A 20,497-nucleotide genomic window follows, 5' to 3' on the forward strand; every position below is an offset into this window, starting at 1 on the left:
AGCCTCAGAGGACTTCTGTTTGACAAATACAGTGTGCATACATATATAATATTAGAAGAGTGTTGTAGTATTACCGCACAGTGTACCAACAGATCAGTAAGAGGACATATAAATGTGTACAGCCCACAGAAAGCTGTAGGTAAGGTCAGGGGTTCAACACACACTGGTGTAGTGGGTACGCCGTGCAGAGCGATGTGCACATTCACCCATGTCTCCAGTTCTGCTCTGCCCATGTACTTGCCTGTGAGGGAGCCAGTGTGGAAGGTCCGGTGATGCTCTGCAGAGCCCCGTGCCCCGAGGCCGACTCAGTGTTGCACTTATTGTAGGAGTGTCGCTGTTGTTCCAGACAGCTGCATACAGCCACGGCACACACTGGGGGGGGGGACAACACAGTAGAGTATAGTACAGTACATTAGAGTAAACCTCATATCACCAGAGCTCCAGGCGCAGCAGCCTTGGCAATGGCACGCCTCTTCTCTTTTTATACGGTACTGTCTCTGGCTGTCACCACCCCTCCCCCACCTGACATCTGACAAATGTAAACTCCAAAAACGTTTAGATTATAGGAGTTACTCCTGCTGGAATGCACCGTCTCTCCCCCACCCACATTATAAATGGATATATGAATGCTCTAAAGAGAACCCGGAGAAACCTTGTTATAACACAGAAATTGGATTACACAGCAGAGGAGAGCCAGAGCGTACCTCATTAAATATTAATTTCATAAAACCAGCTCCCTAAAAGCACAGTCCTGGTTAGCCTGTCACTCCATTCTATGTTGGCAATCTTTTTTTTTTTTTTTAAAAATATAGCTTCAATTAAACATGTTTGCAGACACCACTTTGTCCATCGCTCTGTCCTTCATTTAAGGTCATAAATAAAAGAAAGCCTGGTTCACAGTCATGGCCACATGTCTGTTAGGAATGATACAACCCGCTGCCTGGCCATTCAGCACGATTGGCATGTTTGAGAGCCCCCTTTCGGTTTGACTGGAGAACTGTTATGGACTCCGGTCAGGAGGAGGAAGAGAAGCAGCAGAGGGCTGTTGGACTTTTTGCTGCTCACAGGGTTATAAGAACAAAACGGCAGCAGAGACAGTGAGCTTATTAAATTTTGATGCGAGTGGATCAATGTGTATAGATGGGACTGGAGTAGCTTACATACCCCCCTTTCCCCCCCCCACAGAGAGGTGCGGCCCGGGTGTGCTTTACCCAGTCGGAGACACTGTCTCAGGATACCCCCCGAGCCCATATTCTTCTCAGCCTCCACCTCGACGAAGCTCAGCGTGTTGCTCAAGAGGAGCACGTCAGCCAAGGCCATGACACGCTGCAGGAAGGATGAGGCGGCGGCTGGAGACAGGCCTTGCGACGGCTCCACATTCTCCAGCTCGTGCTGACAGAGGGAGGAGGAAAAAAGGGATGGAGAGTTTTGCAAAGCCGACGGGAGTCACCAAAAACTGGACACAAAGAACATTGACAATCTGAAAGGAAGGTTTGACAAGCGGGCAGAAGTTCAGAGAGCTCAAAGGTGCGTGTAGGCATACAGCCATCAACTGTTGGGGAGCCGGATGCCTGAGGGACTCACAGAGGAGGAGGTGGCGGCCGACAGCAGAGGAAGGATGCCCCCGCAGGCCGTGATGACGTTGTCCAGCATGTGCGACAGCAGATGCACCGTGTTGTGCACGTACACAGCGTTGTCACTGCTGCTCACAAAGTCCATCAGCGTCCTGTTGGAGTGGCTAGAACAGGAGGGACCGAGAGGGACATCCACTAGCAAACCTTCGCTGCACCTTCACCCTCATCACAACTATATACATGACACTGGTAACTTGCCCTAACCCCACTGACATCCATTTGGTCATGAGTTCATATGGAAATATGAATAGGAAAAATGTACTATTGCTGCCACTCACCTCCTCCACATCTGCACGTCTGTCTCAATGGAAAACAGCACGTCTCCCAGGAGACGTTGGTGTAGGTGGGACCACTGGAACTCTGAGCTATGAAATATGGCGGCTCTTCCGGAAGAGGAGCCCTGCACAGCTTGTCCAGATGCCTCTAGGGCAGCTGCTGTCTGACCCTGCATCAGAAGAAGAGCGGGGTTAATGACACACAGAGACATACACAAGGAACTACATCACCATGTGGAGTAGAGGACAACGGTCGGCGCGTACCAGTGACAGCTGTTCCCTCGGCTGCAGCCTCTCTGTGTCCGACAACACGCTGGATACGTCGAGTCTGGTGATCTTCATTTCCTTCACTTTGGCAGGCTCCTTACTAGGACAAACTCCATTGCTATTCCCTGGCTCCACCTTCTCAACAACACTCTTCTGAATGTCAAAGGTGTCACCGCTCTCCCGCCGCTCCTCTTTGGCAAGCTTTTGTGAGATAACATCTTTCATCTCATCTCCTCCCTCTTTCTCTGCTGTGTTTGCCTTGGAATCCAAACTGTCATGGCTGACTCTGCCCTGAGAGTTGACGTCCGAGAGATGTTCACTGGAGACAGAAACTGTTGAGCTGGAACCTTTCGGGATGCCACAGCGCTCAGAAGAGGCCTGCTCATCACAGACATCCACAGCTGCTGCCTTCTCCTCAGTGTTCTGAGCTGGAACAACTTCAGGTTCTCCATTCAATACAACATCCGATGCCACAGGGTTAACAGCTTCACTGCTGCCATCAACCAGTACATCCAGCCCTTGGACTGCAGCTTGTGCATCATCTCTACCTGTCTCTAAAGCCATGGTTCCAGCAGAGCTTTCTGCAAACCCACCTCCACCAGCGTCCACAGCTGGTCGCTTTGACCTCTCTGTTAAAGTTGGGCTCCTCTCTGCTGCTCCACTGAGGCCTGGGCCCCCTTCCACGCAGAAAGGTTCTGACCGTGGGACTGTAGCCACAGCCACCTGCACCGTTACAGCTTGGGTCCCTTCTGGCCCAGCGGCACATGGCAGAGCCGTGACTTCCTGCGGACCACTGGAGAAAACCGGGGTATCTGCGTGGCTGCTGATGTCGGTTCTGGTTTGGTCAGGTCCACCTTCAGCCAGATCCTGCTGCAACTTCTCAGTAAGCAAATTTGCCTCATTCTCTTTGTGCTGTTCAAATGTGACAAGGGGGGGGGGGAGAAAAAAAAAATTAAGCAAAGACATTTCAAAGGGGACACTTAATATACACTGGCTTCTCATGACGCAAGCACTTAAGTTACAAAGATAGAAATATTTTGTAAAAAAATGTTTTATCTGGATAGAAACAAATTGCAAATATGCATATCTGTCTGCTAAAATAGTGGCTTGCTGTTTAGAGAAAGTGACCCTTGTTTATTCTTTTTGCCAGAGAGCAGTAAAGACCCTGACAAATTAGCAGTGTGACTTTAACTTCCTCACTGTTTGCAGCTCATGTGTGGTGTTCCTCAATGTCAGTGATCAACAACAAAATAAATATGTTCATATTTTAAGTCATTTAAATTATTATTCATTTTAATGTAGCTCAAAGTTTATAAAAATATCCCTCTATGTGTTACCAATAACCAGTGGCCCAGTGCAGTTTTTGGAGGATGAGAGCCTATTCTGGAAGCACAAGGCGTCAGGCAGGATATACTCTGGACTAGACGCCAGTCCACAGAAGGGCAATCTCTCTCTCTCTCTCTCTCTCTCTCTCTCTCTCTCTCTCTCTCTCTCTCTCTCTCTCTCTCTCTCTCTCTCTCTCTCTCTCTCTCTCTCTCTCTCTCTCTCTCTCTCTCTCTCTCTCTCTCTCTCTCTCTCTCTCTCTCTCTCTCTCTCTCTCTCTCTCTCTCTCTCTCTCTCTCTCTCTCTCACACACACACAAACAAAATGAGCAATGCGGTCACCAGTCCACCTGAAACACATATCTTTAGGCTGTGGGAGGAAACCCCTGTGAACACAGGGAGAACACGCAAATTCCACACAGACTGAGTGGGAACTGAACCCACAGTCCTGGAGTGTGATGCAGTTCTACTTGCCTCTATTAAAAATAAAAAAAAATTTTTAAATCCTGGACTTCACAAAAAGAAGGCAGCAAATAATAGTAATACACAATTCTGCCAGTACAAAATTTAACTTTTATTCTGAGCTACAAATACCTCAGAGATATGAACAAAATGAGTGACCAACAATATTCTGCTTTCAATTGTTTTCGTAAGCAGTGGAACCAGTCTTTGTGGAAATGCAGCACAGACATTTGGTGAGAAAAAGGCAACAAAAAAGGGAAACACCCAACCTTCACAACAACCCATTATCAGACACTTTGCGCTGCTCTCAGTCTAAAGTCTTCTGTCCATCTCAGCCATGTCATCCTCTCACCAACAGCAACACTCCAGTCAGACTGACCCCAGTGACATGTATGGGAGCTCGGGGCACCTGGAGAGCACCCAGAGGACATGCGAGATACCTGTGAGACAGCCCCAGTGAGTAACAATACCTGTCCATGTAAAACGGAAGCGAAACGGCATTGTCGCTACACACTCCAGCTGTGTGTTCAACAGGACATAAGAATTTACTAAGACTATGGGAAGAAACTTGACACTAAGGTGGAACATCCCATGCCAGGTCTGTTATGGCACCATTTTAAAAAATTAATTCAGGCATCACACCTACAGGTTTTTATTTAGGTCCTACGCTGAAAATCAGGCCAAATCCGTCTTCATATTGTACTGAACAGTGTCTAAAAATAGCACAGAGAGCCGCGACTCAAAAAAACGTGCAACGGTGTTGTTCTGTAAAGTCATACCCAGTGCCACGGTGAAGAGCCAGAACACATGTTCCCAAACTATCTGTAAACACAAAGGAGTAAGGGAAGCTACGTATGCTGAGCTGTGCCAAGTGGTAGTGTAAACAGAGGCCCCTGATTACGGAGGGGAGGAATCGGCTGCATCGCACTCCAGCCACTCAGCTCCACGCATGGACGGCTCTCTGTCTGAACCCAATAACCCTGAGAAGGGGGCGGGGCCTTCGTTTTGATCTAGATAGAGCAAAACCACAGGCTAGCAGCAGTGCTACCACAGATCAGTGTAAAGATGTGAGGAGACTGAACTCGCAAAATCGTGATCACCACGTTTTACCCAACTCCCAGCAGCTTCTGTGTGTGGACTGAGAAATGGGGCCTTCAAGGCTCACCTTGCCTCATCTTTACTTTCTGTGCCATTTCACTGCTGTCTATTTTTAGGTTCCCAGCCCCCAGGACTTTGTTTCTCCTCGATTTGTTGGTAAACGATCACAGCAGGCTGTGAATTCTAGTAAACCTCCACCTTCTGGCGCTGCTTGGTTTTCCAGCTGTGGAGACCAGCTGGGCTCTTTCATCGGGCTTTTGTGTACATATTTCACTCTAAAATGACAAATACCGATCCATTACCAAACACTAAAAACGACGCTGCCTCACCGCACATTCCAGATGAAACAGATAGAAATGGACGATGCACTTTTATAAACAAGCTACTAGATGTCGGAATGGAACCACACATGCGTCTACTTAGAGTGTTCACATTAGTCAGCTACTGCAGTACTTACGGCTTCTAGTGAACGTATAATAGTACCACATCTCTCGAAACTGAGACAAGAGTGAATGTACTTTGCATTATGCATATTTTTTGATGGTACGATGATATTTTGTCTGATTCAATTTGCAGGACAATTAAGCAAGAACAAAAGGTTTTATTCACTAAAAGCAGCATTATGGCAGCTTGTGTAACGTAACTGTAATGTCACAGTACAACGAACTTCAGTATGAATGTGGCGTTTAAGTGAAAGGTCACGTTCCAGAACTGTTATGGCCCCTATTGGCCATTCGGTAATACCACCATAACAGCTGGAGCATCAGATGGGTCATGCGTAAAACCGTAGACCAAAATCTAACACTAATGCCATGACATTTACTGCCTTGGAGCAAAGACTAACACATTACAAACAGCATAGTCTAGAAAAAATTTTTTTTTGCTGAAAATGAAGGCAATTCTTTCCAGCATACTTGGACAATACTTCCCAGCTCCTTATTTATCCGCGCTCTGCTTCACACTTTACCACATTAGCAGAGTACTGTTATTATCCTTCATTTTGCATAAATACCCAAACGCTGACATTGTATGTAATATGTGATGAACTCTGACCTTAGAGTGTGCGATGGAGAGCGTGTCCACCCATACGCGCCAGCCACCGCGCTCATACTTGATGGCGTGGTAGAGCAGGATGCGGAACACAGCAAACACCATCTCTGTGATCTTGTGCTCCTCGCTCGTGTTGGGGTGCATGTAGCAGAGGGACAGCATCCATTCCTGCCACACAGAGCACTGGAGAACGCTCCTGAAGTGATACAGGTGTACATGCACACACAATTACTCTTGACATTATGTTTCAAAACCCACCGCAAAAGAACTCTAATGCATATGTAACGAAAGGTTATGATAAATCTTTCATAAAGTATTTTGAACACTACTTTGTAGGGAAACAAAAGCTATGTTAGGAAAATGTATAAACATACAGAGAACACACAGATGTGCGTGCACACACACACCTCCTGTTCTCTCGGCTGTTGTTGAACAGTCTGATCATGTCGGAGAGGAAAATACGCCGGAGCTCCATGCTGCTGGGGCTCTGTGGCGAGTTCTTCAGCAGGACGGCGATCACTTTGAGGATCTCTGAAGGGTGAAGAGCAGAGGAGCCATGAGTCTCACAGCACCCTTACCCAGCGCAGCAGCACACAAGTCGACAAACACGTGTGTGGGTGTGGGAAACAGCAATGTGTGTATAAACATACAGCAATAATGTCAAGACAGTGTGACAATGGTTAAGATTGAGACAAGGTGCTTCAATCCCCCCCCCAAAAAAAAAACTGTATTCCACTGTTTATACTTTTAAAAAGAGGGGACAAGTATACACCATATTGAAATTACACAGAAAAAAAATTAAAATCACACAATTCCTGAAAGCTAATTGAAAACATACTGAGGAAATTCTCTGCTGAGGAAAAAGGCAGCTCCATTATTTCAAGGCCTTCCAGCCAGCATCACAGGACTACTTTAGAAATACTAAAAATATTTTTTGAAAAAAATCATCTATATATGGATTTTCTAAAAGAAACAAAATATGGATTTGGAGGTTACAAGAAAGATGTAAAATATTAAGTGCGTGAAAAAGGTTTTTAATGCAGAAGTATCACATGTATATAAACTGAAGGAACTGGAGGTTTACATTCCTTGTTTGCACACGTCAAGCCCTATTTGTGTGAGGAGGACGACTGTTTGCAGGAGCATTGAGGCCAATGCTTTGTTTACAAGGCTGAACCAGCACTGGGAACCCGCACTCGGGCTTCTCACCAGTTCTCTCTTCTCTTAGTAATTTCAGAAATACTGAAATTTATCATTTATCTCTCACTTATCTCCTAAGTGATTTACAGTAATTTAACCATACTGTATATATAGCAGGGGGGCACAGTGGCGCAGTGGGTTGGACCGGGTCCTGCTTTCTGGTGGGTCTGGAGTCCCGCTTAGGGTGCCTTGCGACGGACTAGCGTCCCGTCCTGGATGTGTCCCCTCCCCCTCCAGCCCTTTGCCCTGTGTTGCCGGGTTAGGCTCCGGCTCCCGGCGACCTCGTATGGGACAAGTGGTTCAGATAGTGTGTGTGTGTGTGTGTGTGTGTATACACACACACACACACACACACACACACACACAGCAGCATAATTTCTGCTGCATCAATTCAGGGTAAGTACCCTGATCGAGGTAACACAGCAGGAGGTGGGTCATCCAAGGCAAGAGCTGTAACCATAACACCACCTGCTCCAGCAAAGTTGAGACTGTATTTCAATCTCATTTTCAGTAAACATGGGAAAAACCTTCAAAGGTTTGGGAATTAAATGATATACAGACAATGTTTTTTTAAAAAAAAATAGGCCAACAATTATATTAACTATGAATTAAAATGAATCATCCGAAACCATCATGAGAAATGAACATACTTATTAATATTCATAAATATATTTACTATTGCAGGAAACCGTCCGTGTTTTATCCGTAATGCAAAATTGAGCTACAATAACCATAGGGGTAGAGAGCACAGGCTTTCTGAGGTAGATGAATCCTGTCCAGTTGCCGACCCTCGCCGTGTCTCAGTCTGCGCTTTGTCACACTTTGGCTCTTTGGATGCCTTTCTGGGGCTCGCGGCCTCACTCACGTGGATTGAGGATCTTCACGCTGGAGTCGGGCTCTGGATGCTGTCTGTGCACCACCTGTGTGTGGATCTGCTCCGTGAGGATCTACAAGGAGAGAGAGCGGGGCTCACATCGGGCACAAAATCCAGTTTCCGAAGTGACACCCACAGCATCCTGAGGATCCAGTGTCCAACCCCATTGTCACATGTGGACAGCGTGCACACCCACAGCGCCTCAACTTTTAGTCCAAAGCCTTTGTGATTCAGCTGCCTGCTGCTTTTGATCATGGGAAACCATTCTTACTGCAAAGCAGCAATAACTTTTTTTTATTCCATCAGCACACTGCACTCATACTGTGTTAATAGCCCACATGTAGGTCAAGGGGGTGAAAATTCTGGAAATCTAACATTTAGTTGAGTGTTACATGAATTATGATTGCCTCACGAAGACACAGTACAGCGGGTCCTCCGCTTACAAATTTCCCCAGTAATTAACCTTTCACCTTTACAAACTTTGTTGAGAGGAATTGTTATTATTATTATTTTTTTTTTTTATTTTACAAACAGCGCTTGTATACCAATTCAAATTGTGCACCAAAGGTGACCCGATACAGCAATGGCGAATAGTAAGCACTGCCTTCACTTTGTAACCTTGGCCAGGGCTCTTCACTGTGCCATCTTTCTTAGTATGGCTCAAGCACAATACCCAGCCAGGGCAATGGGAACACACAGGTGTCAGAATGAAGTGTCTGTCACCACGGTCTTTGTGAGAGACAGAGAGACTGCGCGTGTTTGAGTGTGCTCCCATCCGAAAGACAAAGCTCTTGCCTCCCAGTGCACAGAGCTGTCACGTTGCTGACACTTATATTCCATTTACTCGTTAGACATTTTTCTCCAGAGCGACACAGAACTCAGAGGGAACAAAAGTGCGTTTCACCAACTGGCAGTGGGATCCGGACTGAGACAGGAGACCCTCCAAGTAGTCAGCTTGTCCACCATCCCCGTTTTTGCCAGAGCACATCACACATGGTGTTGCATTCGACTAAGGGACTCAGTAACAAACCCGCTGTCGGTGCGTTTTTTTGTTTGTAAGTAGGGGACCCACTGTCATTCTCCCTTATAGATGCTGTTCATGTGTTAGGACCTGTTAGATGTTTCAGTGAATGGAAGGAAAGGCCCCCAGGTAAGGAGCGCGTCTACACCTCAAAGAGCACGTTGTAGGTGCTCATGGTGAAGCGGCCTGTCTGCAGCAGGAGACGCTCCGATAGCAGGGAGAAGAGGCTGTGTCCCACCATGACGTCTGCCTTCCTCCTAAAACCAGAGCAGAGCATGTGAGCACCTCCTGTCCACAGGCACATGTGCACCATTTTAACATGTACCCAGGTTTGCGCAGCAGCACTCTGCTCCTGTGGTGTGTGCTCTCTTTACTGGAGGAAATGCTGAAGCTTGCACATCAAAAGATGTGGAAAAACACATGTAAATAATAAATAAATATTACTCACGTCCAGTGAAGAACTGTGCTCCAGCCATATGCTTCAACTGCTTTTTACCAAATGTAGCCCGAAGGGGCTGTTTGTCAATAAAACTGAACCAGTGCAGCTCTTTACCATAGAAATACTGATTGTGCCCTTAGTCTGTCATTCTACTAAGGAGTAAAAACACTGAACTTTCTCTCAATGATTGACGTAAAAGTCTAATTTCTGAGCATCTTAAACTCTTGAAAAATCGGTTCTAAAAGTGATTCCACACTGAAACCAATCTGTAAATAAATTTTGGGGGAAAAAAAAATGAATTTAATGTTGCTTCTGAAATATGGGGTTTTTCGCAATAAGTTTTTACTTACTTAGGAGCCAAACTCCTCAGAAAGTAGCCGAGCACTTTGATAGCTTGAACTCGAATCCCTTCGCTCTCTGAGGCAAGCAGTTTGTAGACGATGCTGAAGACGAAAGACAAAGAAGAGAGATTTAAAACAGACAGAATTTCAAGTTTAGGTTTTCAAAATCAAAAGGAAAAAAAAAAAAAAAAATCAAATTCAGAATTCATTTGTTTTGCTTTTCGAGAACAAACTGTTTTTAAACTCTATAGGCATGTTCTTCTGGTATGTAAATCCATTTATAGCTTCCACAAGAGACAACTGCTTAATAATGCACTTTGTTTCCCTTATTGTACATCAGCCATTGATGAAGAGCTTTAGAGACAGACATGTGATTGTCGAAGCTCACTCTGTCCAATAGCACTGTTTTACATGACTGGCTATACACAGGATTGACAGGAAATACAGCGGTGACTATGACAGATGTGGTGATGTAAGTTTACGGAAGTGTTCAGGAGAATCTGATATCAGAAGAGAAGTGGCTCAAAGACTGGTTTGGGAGGGAAGTTCCGGGGGAGAGGGGGAGTACCGTATGCCGTTGCGCTGATCAAAAGCCGGGACCATGGAGCTTGGGTGCTCTGCGATGAGGGCCACAAGAAGCTGCAGGACATCCATTAGGTTGTCATCCTGGGAGAGCAGAGGAGAGCACAGGTATCGGCACAGGCCCAGATGTGATACAGTCAGTCTGAGCTCAATCGACACGATAACCGTACGCAGGAATTGAGAAAAGGGCCTCTGTTTGAAACCTGTCCACAAGATACTCTAATGAAAAAGCTGCAGAAAAGGTAAGATGCAGACCCTGCATTCTGCTCTGCATGAGCTACATCTGGAAATCTCAGTCTGCTGAGAATAAAAAAAGTAAAAGAAAAAACTTGAGCACAACAAAAGGTATAATGGCAACTACTTAATATTATGCAGGTAATTCTGAGATTTTATTAATCATTTTTAGATTCAAGCAGTTATTAAAAACACACACACTTTCTGAACCACTTGTCCCACACGGGGCCACGGGGAACCGGAGCCTACCCAGTAACACAGAGCGTAGGGCCGGAAGGGGACGGGACACACCCAGGAGGGGACGCCAGTCCATCGCAAGGCACCCCAAGCGGGACTCGAACCCCAGACCCACCGGAGAGCAGGACTGCGGTCCAACCCACTGCGCCACCGCGCCCCCTACCTTATTAAAAACAAAACATGCAAAATTCTCCATTTAAAGTTGCTTGCAGTTTATGAATAATTAGCATGATAAATTGTTTAAATATTTAGTGAAAAAAAGTTTTCCATTTTAATGGAAACTTCAAAAACAGCTGCAGTTCACAATTAACACAGAAATAAAATGTATGTATTTTCAAACATACATACATTTCAAAAATACTGTCCGTACAACACGGGGTGTGGTGGCGCAGTGGGTTGGACCGCAGTCCTGCTCTCCGGTGGGTCTGGGGTTCGAGTCCCGCTTGGGGTGCCTTGCGGCGGACTGGCGTCCCGTCCTGGGTGTGTCCCCTTCCCCCTCCGGCCTTACGCCCTGTGTTGCCGGGTAGGCTCCGGTTCCCCGTGACCCCGTAAGGGATGAGCGGTTCTGAAAATGTGTGTGTGTGTGTGTGTGTGTGTGTGTGTGTGTGTCCGTACAACCTGTTTAGAGCAAAAACTACAAAGAATCTTGAATATAAGTCACGAAAGTCATCTTCCCAACCTGCAGGGAATTTTTTGTTCCGTTATAAACATGTGATTCTTCCTCTATGTCTCACTAGAGTAAAGCAGGGTAAAGCAGGCTACTCCTGGAAGCTGTTTGCTCAGCTCTGCTGCTACCCCCCATTGAACTAGTCCAGTGCTCCAGCGAGCCTGGCATCCCCACCGGGACTGTGTGCGGCACACGTGCTGGGGGAGGCTGCCACCTAGCGGTCGACACGGTGCCACACAGCACAGCGCCCCCTGCCACCAGACTGGAAAACTCTCCATGGAGAGAATGGAACCAGTTCCTTCTTGCGCACCTATTTTTCACTTAGTAACCTGTTCGTGGTCAAATTCCCAACGTACTCAGCTCCTGCAAAATTTTGGCTTTTCCGTAACACTTAACTCACAGGTTAACCCGTAGTGGGTATGTAGCGGTTACGGTTGTCTCCTTACAATCTACTGATTCCGGGTTTAATCCAACTCCTGCTGTAGTACTCTTGATCAAAGTGGATGAAACTGAAGAGTAAAAAATACTATACTATGTCATTTAAGCAGCAGGGTAAGTTAAGTTCTTTATTTTGCAAGTCACCCTGACAAAAAAATGTCAGCTAGATAGATGAAGGTTAACAAATGAATTCCATTTCCCATCACTGAGACTTTCTTAGCTTGTGCTGCCACTGTGAAAGCTCTTCATTACCTCATGCATTGTTAGAAGGTAGTTGAGAATACTCTGCAGTTCATCTTCTTTCACCCCAGAGTCCTACAAGACATAAACAGACAATACCGCACCTTTTCCAAAACAGTGAACCACAAAAACACACAACATAAGATACTGTGAAGCACCACCCATTTAAATAATGTGTACTGTCGGTAACTGGATCAGTCTAGTAGCGTGAGCTTGAATTTGATCAGATCTTGAAGAAGTCCACAAAAAAAATTCTTGGAATCATACGTTTTGCTTTTCAAGAGCATCAACTTTCAAGAACAAAATACGTTGAGCGAGAGTCTATGGAGCACAATCAAAGTCAAATTCCAGATCTGGACATATCTGAGATAAGGCCGAGGGCATTTCCGTTTCAGAGCAGCGAGAACAATTTGAAACTATGCCAGTAACTGTGGGCTGTGGAAACTCGGCCCAACTAGCCTCCTGAAAGGGAACACAGAGCAGAAACAACCTTCTGTCAACTATGGGTTCATATTCACACAGTTCAGGTTTCTCTCTCTGTTGTCTGTAACTCACAAGCTTGAAAACTCACTAAAAAAAAAAAACGCACTCTGCAACTCACAAAACTGAACTTAAGAAAACATTGAAAACTTCTAAGTTTACCAAAAGTGGTCTTCTCATTGAAAACTTTATGAAAATATACTTAAAAAAATATACCAAAACCTTACACCAAGCATAAATTAATGAATTTTCTCACATTAACGAACTTATTAAAAGACAGATGAAGAATGTGAATTACAGATGAAACAGGTGTCTTCTGTTGCGTGTTATTACATTTGGTATCTGGCCGAATCACCAGCTTTTCAGAGGAACATAACTCGCGAACACGTCAAAAGCCCAGAGGTAAGAGCGGAATGATGATCGACTGCTCGGACACCACTGGGGAGAATAAGGAGAACAGTAACAGGTTCTGGACAGAGTAATACCTAAAGCTTTTTGGACCCTGATACAGGTCGCAACAGTGGAGTCACCAACTACAGTTTAGTCCAAGTAAAACTTCCTTGCTGCATAAATTCCACCACTTGAAGGGAATATTCGCAATGGCTGGATGAGAAAGCTGCTAGACTAAGACAATTTCTCCAAGGACATCAAGCTCGCTACTCTAGTGAAGGTGCCTGGACCCAAGGCGGCAGCACTGACTGAGCACTGACTGAGCACCAGTACTGCACTGTATGGTATCTCACTCACCTTCAGGATGAGCTGCTTGACAAAGAGCAGCAGGTATGCCCGCAGCGACAGCATCTCCTTCTGGCTGGGCCTGGGCCCGTCTGTGTACACAGCAGGGGGCAGAGTTCCTCAAACACAGGCATCCAAACATGGCGTATACTTTTGCACCTTCAGACGGCCACTGGGCTTTAAGGCAGCCTCAGCAGGCCGATACACCCATCTGCGAAGCTCCTGGTGTGTCTCTCACACACTGACAGCAGTTTCCAAGGCTCAGCCCTTGAGGACTTACTGTTACCGTTGTATATGGAAAATGGTCCCACAGTTTAAGTTATGCAGACACAAGGGTATATTTACATATAAAAAAAAATATTAAAAAAAAATAGAATGATTCAGAGTGAAAATGATACAAGGGTTTTACTGTGCCTCCGGCCCAGCAGAAGGCACTACTGTGAGTGGCATCTGTCTCACCTTGTCCTTTGGGTGTGATGCCGCTGCGATCCTGTGGGTTCACCACCCAGTAGTAGTATTTGAGTGTGTGCATGACCTGCAACACTGTGCTCACTCTGCGGATGGCGCTGTAGATAGTCACCGTGCTGATGAACTCTGTGCACAGGTAGGTGTAAAGGGTGGTCTGCACCTGGATGTCAGCAGCCACACATACACAAAATCACACACCAGGTGGTGTGAGACTATCCAAATACTTACAAGAGGCTGGACTCTGTGTGCTCACACTTTATCCTGGTACTGTATAAATCCAGACTAGTCGACCTCCACACTGGAAAACTTGCCAAACTGTTGTTTCCTCTCCATATTTTACTCATGTACACATGCATATCAGTTTACACAAATGCTTTTTTTCCCCCCCCATTAATTCATTTGTATCTAATGCTTTCCTCTAAAGCAACTTTTTTTAATGGAGCAATTCAGGGTTAGGGTTAGCACGGCACCAGCGTGCACCTTGGCCGCAGCATGGACCCAAATGGCCGGGTTGAACAGGATGTAGTCACATAGCTGCTTGAGTAGTGGGGCCCCATGCGGCACGCTGCTCAGGTAGCGTGCCAACGCTAGGAAGATGTCCAACACTGAGAGGGTCATGTGGACCTTGGAGGACTGCGGACAACAGACGCAGAGGAGAGTGTTACTGGACACCTCAAGGGACAAAGGAACTATGGGACAGTAAGACCAGAGTAAGACCAACGTGTCCAGGGTATCTGTTTGGAGTCGCAGTCAGTGCGATTCATGCTAATAAATTTGTCAGCGCTCCTGGCGGCATCTCCCACCTTCTCCAGGATGTACCCGATCACCAGGAAGGCCTTGCAGGACAGAACCTGCTCCTGCACAGACACAGAGTTCCTGAGCAGCTCCATCAGAAAGGAGAGCAGTGTGTGGCTGGATGGGGAGCAAGCAAGAGTCAGCACCCCAGTGACAAGGATGTGTTCCTTATTTTCATACAGACATGAGCGAAACAACATTAGCTGTGACCAGAAGACGTAGGCAGGATATTTGCAAATCCTGCAAAACCCATCAGCTCTAACCACACTGTTACATGCTGCTCCGTCAAGTTTATGTCCAAAATGAAACTCTTTAAAGAGGAAGAGTGGTATCGTACCAGACGGAGGTGTCCACCTCATCAGTGCTGTGCTGTAGGTAATCCAACTGTGCAAACAGGGGGAAGAGCACCTGTACGCCCCCCATGGAGTGGATGGCGCTCTGCACGGAGTGGGTCGACACGTCCCGCACGTCCTGCAGCGGACACGTGACACTCAACCCACCGCTGACGCACACAGAAATAATAACATAGTAATAGGAAATGGTGCCGAGGACAAAGCAGTCTGCTGGTTTTCAAAAGCTTACGTCGCTCCGTAGTTTTTCCCCCCGTTAATTGCTGCGAGGGAACTTAATTAAGACATGGAGATAAGAGCTACTAACTACAGCACTGGACTGCCAAGGGACTGATAAGGTTCAGCTTATGATGAGTGAAGAATGTGTTCTCAAAGTTTTCCAATAATAAATAAACTCAATTGTCCAGACTCCAGAGGTGAGTTCATTACTCCTGTCAATCAAAGACAGTTTAATTCCAATGCAGAGCTTCATCAAGCTTCATCACATCACTTTGGATAGGAGATGAAAAAAGTGAAGACCTTTTCCTTCCAATTTCTTCCACAAACCACCTGTTACAGGCAGGCAACTTTGAACAGGTGCATTGTGGTCGACAGGGACCCACCTGCAGCATGAGAGCGTGAGGCGAGTGGACAAACACGGACGGGCTGTCCCTGGGAGAGGACTCGAGGCACAGCTGCCCATCGGTGGCCCGCGGGTTGTAAGTGAAGGCGATGCAGGAGGACAACTTGCCGTCGTACAGCAGCGTTCGGTGATGCTCGGCGAAGAGGAGGTCACACTCGGCCCGGTGCCGGAACGTACCCTTGGGTTCGACACACAACAATCTGTCCTCATTCTGTCGATCAAAGCCCATGGTGTCACACGGTGATACTATAGGTGGTTCCAGATTTACTGTGGCTTGGCGAAGTACAACAAACTACAGACTGCCTTGCATTCTACTAATTCCAGTAGGCACATCCAAGACAATAGATTGTGTATTTTTGTGGATATTTAATAAATCCATAAAATGGGCAAAACCCAAAAGGTTGACAGAAAGCTGTGTGCCCATGAAAGAATAATGAAACATGTTGAGGGTCTTTGGAGAGCAGAGTGCATCATGGTACAGTTCAACAGAGCTGCAGCTCTGGGCACCTTATATCCAGGACCCAGGTGGTAAACGGCCAGGATCTGCGCCGCACTGAGAGCCTCACTGAAGAGGTACACGGCTCCCATCTGCCCACAGAATACCCTGCTGGCATCCACCGTCTCCCAGGAGCCCAAGAAGCACTTATCAAACGTCTGGGGAGAGTCACAAGGCAATTGGTGAGTACTGCACAACTTCTGTCCACAAACGACCCTTAAACACTTTATTATACCATGTTGCAGAACAGTAACATTTCTCAAAGGAGTGTCGCACTAAAAAAGTACTTTTCAATCTCAGTTAATAAAGTCCAAATGGACAAAATCAACATTTTGTAACTCAGAAGAAACCAGATGACATGTAGCCTTAATCACGTTTTGAAAATCTGTTTATAAAAATGCACACACGCTGTCTGAAACTGCTTGTCCCAAGCAGGGTCGTGGCAAACCAGAGCCTAACCCGGCAACACAGGGCACAAGGTTGGAGGGGGAGGGGACACAGCCAGGACAGGACGCCAGTTTGTCACAAGGCACCCCAAGCGGGACTCGAACCCCAGACCCAGCAGAGAGAAGGACCCAGTCAAACCTTCTGCACCACCCTCTGGTTTATAAAAATGTTCAACGTTAAATAAGATTTTAATTCTATTACATTTTCAATAGTGATCCCTTATTTTCTTGAGAAGAACTTTGGCGAGAGCAGCTGTAAAAACCGCATCTTCAGAAGAATCCAACAGAAGAGCACGTTTGACGTAGCATGCATGAGGAGCTGCATCCTCAGCGAGCTGTTCATTATAGGTGTCGCTCTCAGCACCCCCACACCTCACCAGCCTGCTGCTGAGCCCTGAGTGACAACCCCAAGGCTTATGGGTAATATGGGTGCTCACACAGGGCCGTCATGCAGTGACACACAGCAAAGCTGCCAACAGGGAACAACCACCTGGCGGTATTTTCCAAGTTTCACCGTTTCATCAGATGGTGAACTATCTTCTCACTCCAACCACAGGGAAAGAAGGCAACAAAAGACACTGGCTCCTCACCTTAAAAGCACAACTGGGAGTGGAAGTCTGTCTGGACAACAGTTTGTAAATTCAAATTCAGTTTTACAGCTAGGTGTATTAAGGTAAAATCAATGAAAGCTGAATAACACAGATGTCCCTCATTTTATTCAGGGGTTAGATTCTGGAACATGTACACATAAAGCTATAAGAAGTAAATAATATAGAAGACATTATTGTGACATTATTACGGATGGACACAATAATATTGCTGCTGTGTCACACTTCCTGGATGACGTGAGAGAAGCAGAGTTCGATTCCCCGCTCAGCCTGAACAGTTTGCATGTTCTCCCCATGTTCACGTGGGTTTCCTCCCACAGTCCAAAGACATACGTTTGCCTCCTGACTGAGTGAATTAATTCCCTCTTGAGGATTAATAAAAGATAATTATCCCAAAGTGTTGTTCCTGCAGTGTCCTGTTCAGTGCTGGATTGCTGACCAATCCATCCTATAAACATGTTATGTTCCTCATCTTGTTATTGATCACTGTCACTCAAACACCAGACATGAGCTGTAAACACCATGGAAAAGAGTTTAATTAAGGTGATCCCAATCTCAATGTCTGTATGGCATCTTTTAATGCCAAATAATTGCTGGACATATAAATATAGGCTATGCTTGCTTTGCAAGAAACAAATTTTAGAAAACAAATCAGTAAAATGGTGAAAAAAAATGTGAAGAGGATATAATTTAAAAAAAAATTAGAACAAGAACTGACAAAGACATACATTTATCTCAAAGAGTGGTAAAAACCAGCATACCTGTTTGATAGAGACAGAGGACTTATCTGTATTCCATGCTCCAAAGTGTCACAAAGAGCCACAAATAAATACTACTGTAAAGAGATATTAATCTGACTGCATTAAAATCATAGTTGAGGGAGACTCAAGAGAACGTTGAAATTTGCTGTGACTTCACTTCTGCATGGCACCCTTTCCCAACAACGCGACCTGCAGCAAACAGCACTTATAACTACAGGGATGTAAGTACAATGCCACGGGACGCTTACATCGCTGGTGCTGACCAGCCAGGTGATCTCCCCGTAGGATGCCAGCTCTCCATTGACATAACAGCTGATCTCACTGTTCTTCCAGCGATTGTAGACGTGAACTATGGTCACCATGTACCACTGAAACACAGAACAGACCAGCATTGAGGGGCATTTGCCACAGCGTCACGCAGCTGCTCTCACCTTTACACAATTCCACGCAAGCAACGCATAGGGCGCTGTCCGAGGGAACGAACAGGGTGTGATCAGTTATGTGTCCCATTATTAGTATACAAAAATACATCCAAAGAGCAATTCACCTGAGATTTAAACATGTAATTTAGCATTCTGAGTCCAAATTTTTTAATTCTATTTACGCTGTTCACCAACCTTTAACAATGACCTAATTTTGCTTTAGAAATGAGGATAACTTTAATGCTTAATTTTATTTGCACATGCAAGGAATCTGAAATGGTGGTGCTCCTTCAGACACATTCAACACACAGAATGTCACCAAACTAGCAGGGTAACCATATGGTTTTGAAGATGATGCAACAAATAAATAACACAGTATGGTACAATTATGGGGCTGTGTATGAACATATCTGCATGATATGGGCATAGAGGTGGAAATAGGAGCAACACTGAAATTTAGCAGTTGTAGCTGGTAATACGTTAATAAAATATATTACTTCACACTATACACTATGTTACTAGTGCAAATTTTAACTGTGTTAAACTAATAGTTAAATTGAAGCAATATCTATAGTTGTGTCATCATTTCCAGTTTTGGAAAGCACGCTGCACCGATTCTGTGCATTAAACGGAAACGTGCAAGGGGGGTTCCCTGTAAGCGCATGGCTCCAAGTCGCTGCTTCAGACCCACGTGCGCCACTCACCTGCTGCGGTCTGAAGTCGTACTTGACGCAGTGCTGGAAGCCCCTCCCCCTGGACTTCAACGAGGTCACGATCAAACAACCCCCTACAAAATGTGCCGAGTAGCCAAGGCCTTTGCTGGTATGAAAACTGAAAAAGAACAGTTCCTTTTTTTCTTCCGGGTGAAGAACATTCCTGAGCAATGATAGTTTGAAGTGATCTACACAAAAGTTTAAAAACCATATGTTCCACATTATAATAAAATACGCACCTTCTAAAATCCCAAGAAAGAGGTGCACGCAGGCTCATTAGCAAATACACCTGGGCTTTGCAGCACCCATGCTTTTAATAGGTGACAGTGCCAGAGAGAAATATTATCCCACATCTGGGTTTCACAGTTATGACATCCATAAAGGCCACAACACCCTTCTTTGCATAAACCTCACTGAAATAGGAATTAATTCTCCTGGAAATAAGCCAAGTACAGACTGGCATCTAGTTTTAAACCAGTTTTAACAGAGAAACAACATAAACACACTGAGATATTAATTCTTATTAATGCCAACTGACATAATATTTTATGAATCAGAACACCTGTGATGATCAGTCAAAAACCCTCCAGTGCATTTCCCGTTGAGTGTGTGTGCAAAAGTCACTGCTGGTGTCGCTCTGCAGTGAACAAGTACTCACCAGTATACATAAGGCTTGTCCTCTCCACTGACGCTGCTAACGGGGTCCAAGCGCAGCCAGGTGTGAAAGGTGAATCCGCTGTGGTAAGGCCACTTGGCAATGGGGGGTAAAGCGATAGCCTGGGGGACATGGAGAGTCATGAGACCCCCTGAACTCTTATGTAAATGCAGTACTCAATAGTTGAAGCAGGCTTTTCTTCTTACATCACGGTTTGCTTCTGGCATGTCTCTGCCTGGATGTCTGTTCACCATCTGCAACCCAACCTCACCATGATCGTGACCAAACCGTGACCCTCCACCTCCCAGCTGGTCCGTCCACTTGTTGGGAAATCTATCAAACTGAACAAGTGACTAATCTCATCCTCTTTATCAGTGAAGAGCCTGGGAGTAACAATCCACTCCAATCTCCGCTTCTCCCACACAAAGTCACAACCTGGTACTGCAGATACATCCTGTATATAGTATCCACCCTGATCGCATGACACATTCTTCTCAGCTCCTGGTCCAGGCCATGGTAATATCACCCCAGGACCACTGCAACTCCCTGCTCTGTGGTCTCCCAG

General features: G+C 45.7%; 1 protein-coding gene across 1 annotated transcript in view; it reads right to left on the reverse strand.

Annotated features, from left to right (window-relative positions):
* LOC114910190 (lipopolysaccharide-responsive and beige-like anchor protein) overlaps positions 1-20,497 on the reverse strand; it is an 84,707-nt gene that overhangs the window by 45,050 nt on the left and 19,160 nt on the right. Inside the window, exons 5-26 of the mRNA XM_029250165.1 lie at positions 19,936-20,054; positions 19,269-19,395; positions 18,391-18,510; positions 16,339-16,485; positions 15,812-16,009; positions 15,197-15,330; positions 14,868-14,976; positions 14,545-14,697; positions 14,056-14,224; positions 13,609-13,688; positions 12,394-12,456; positions 10,552-10,649; positions 9,993-10,085; positions 9,352-9,460; positions 8,174-8,255; positions 6,516-6,639; positions 6,112-6,304; positions 2,174-3,088; positions 1,913-2,079; positions 1,585-1,738; positions 1,212-1,392; positions 242-372 (exon numbers count right to left, since the gene is read on the reverse strand). Coding sequence (XP_029105998.1) covers positions 242-372; positions 1,212-1,392; positions 1,585-1,738; positions 1,913-2,079; positions 2,174-3,088; positions 6,112-6,304; positions 6,516-6,639; positions 8,174-8,255; positions 9,352-9,460; positions 9,993-10,085; positions 10,552-10,649; positions 12,394-12,456; positions 13,609-13,688; positions 14,056-14,224; positions 14,545-14,697; positions 14,868-14,976; positions 15,197-15,330; positions 15,812-16,009; positions 16,339-16,485; positions 18,391-18,510; positions 19,269-19,395; positions 19,936-20,054 — 3,666 coding nt within the window. The remainder of the gene's footprint in view (positions 1-241; positions 373-1,211; positions 1,393-1,584; positions 1,739-1,912; positions 2,080-2,173; positions 3,089-6,111; positions 6,305-6,515; positions 6,640-8,173; positions 8,256-9,351; positions 9,461-9,992; positions 10,086-10,551; positions 10,650-12,393; positions 12,457-13,608; positions 13,689-14,055; positions 14,225-14,544; positions 14,698-14,867; positions 14,977-15,196; positions 15,331-15,811; positions 16,010-16,338; positions 16,486-18,390; positions 18,511-19,268; positions 19,396-19,935; positions 20,055-20,497) is intronic.

This window comes from Scleropages formosus, chromosome 3 (assembly GCF_900964775.1).
Source record: "Scleropages formosus chromosome 3, fSclFor1.1, whole genome shotgun sequence".
Classification (NCBI taxonomy): domain Eukaryota; kingdom Metazoa; phylum Chordata; class Actinopteri; order Osteoglossiformes; family Osteoglossidae; genus Scleropages; species Scleropages formosus.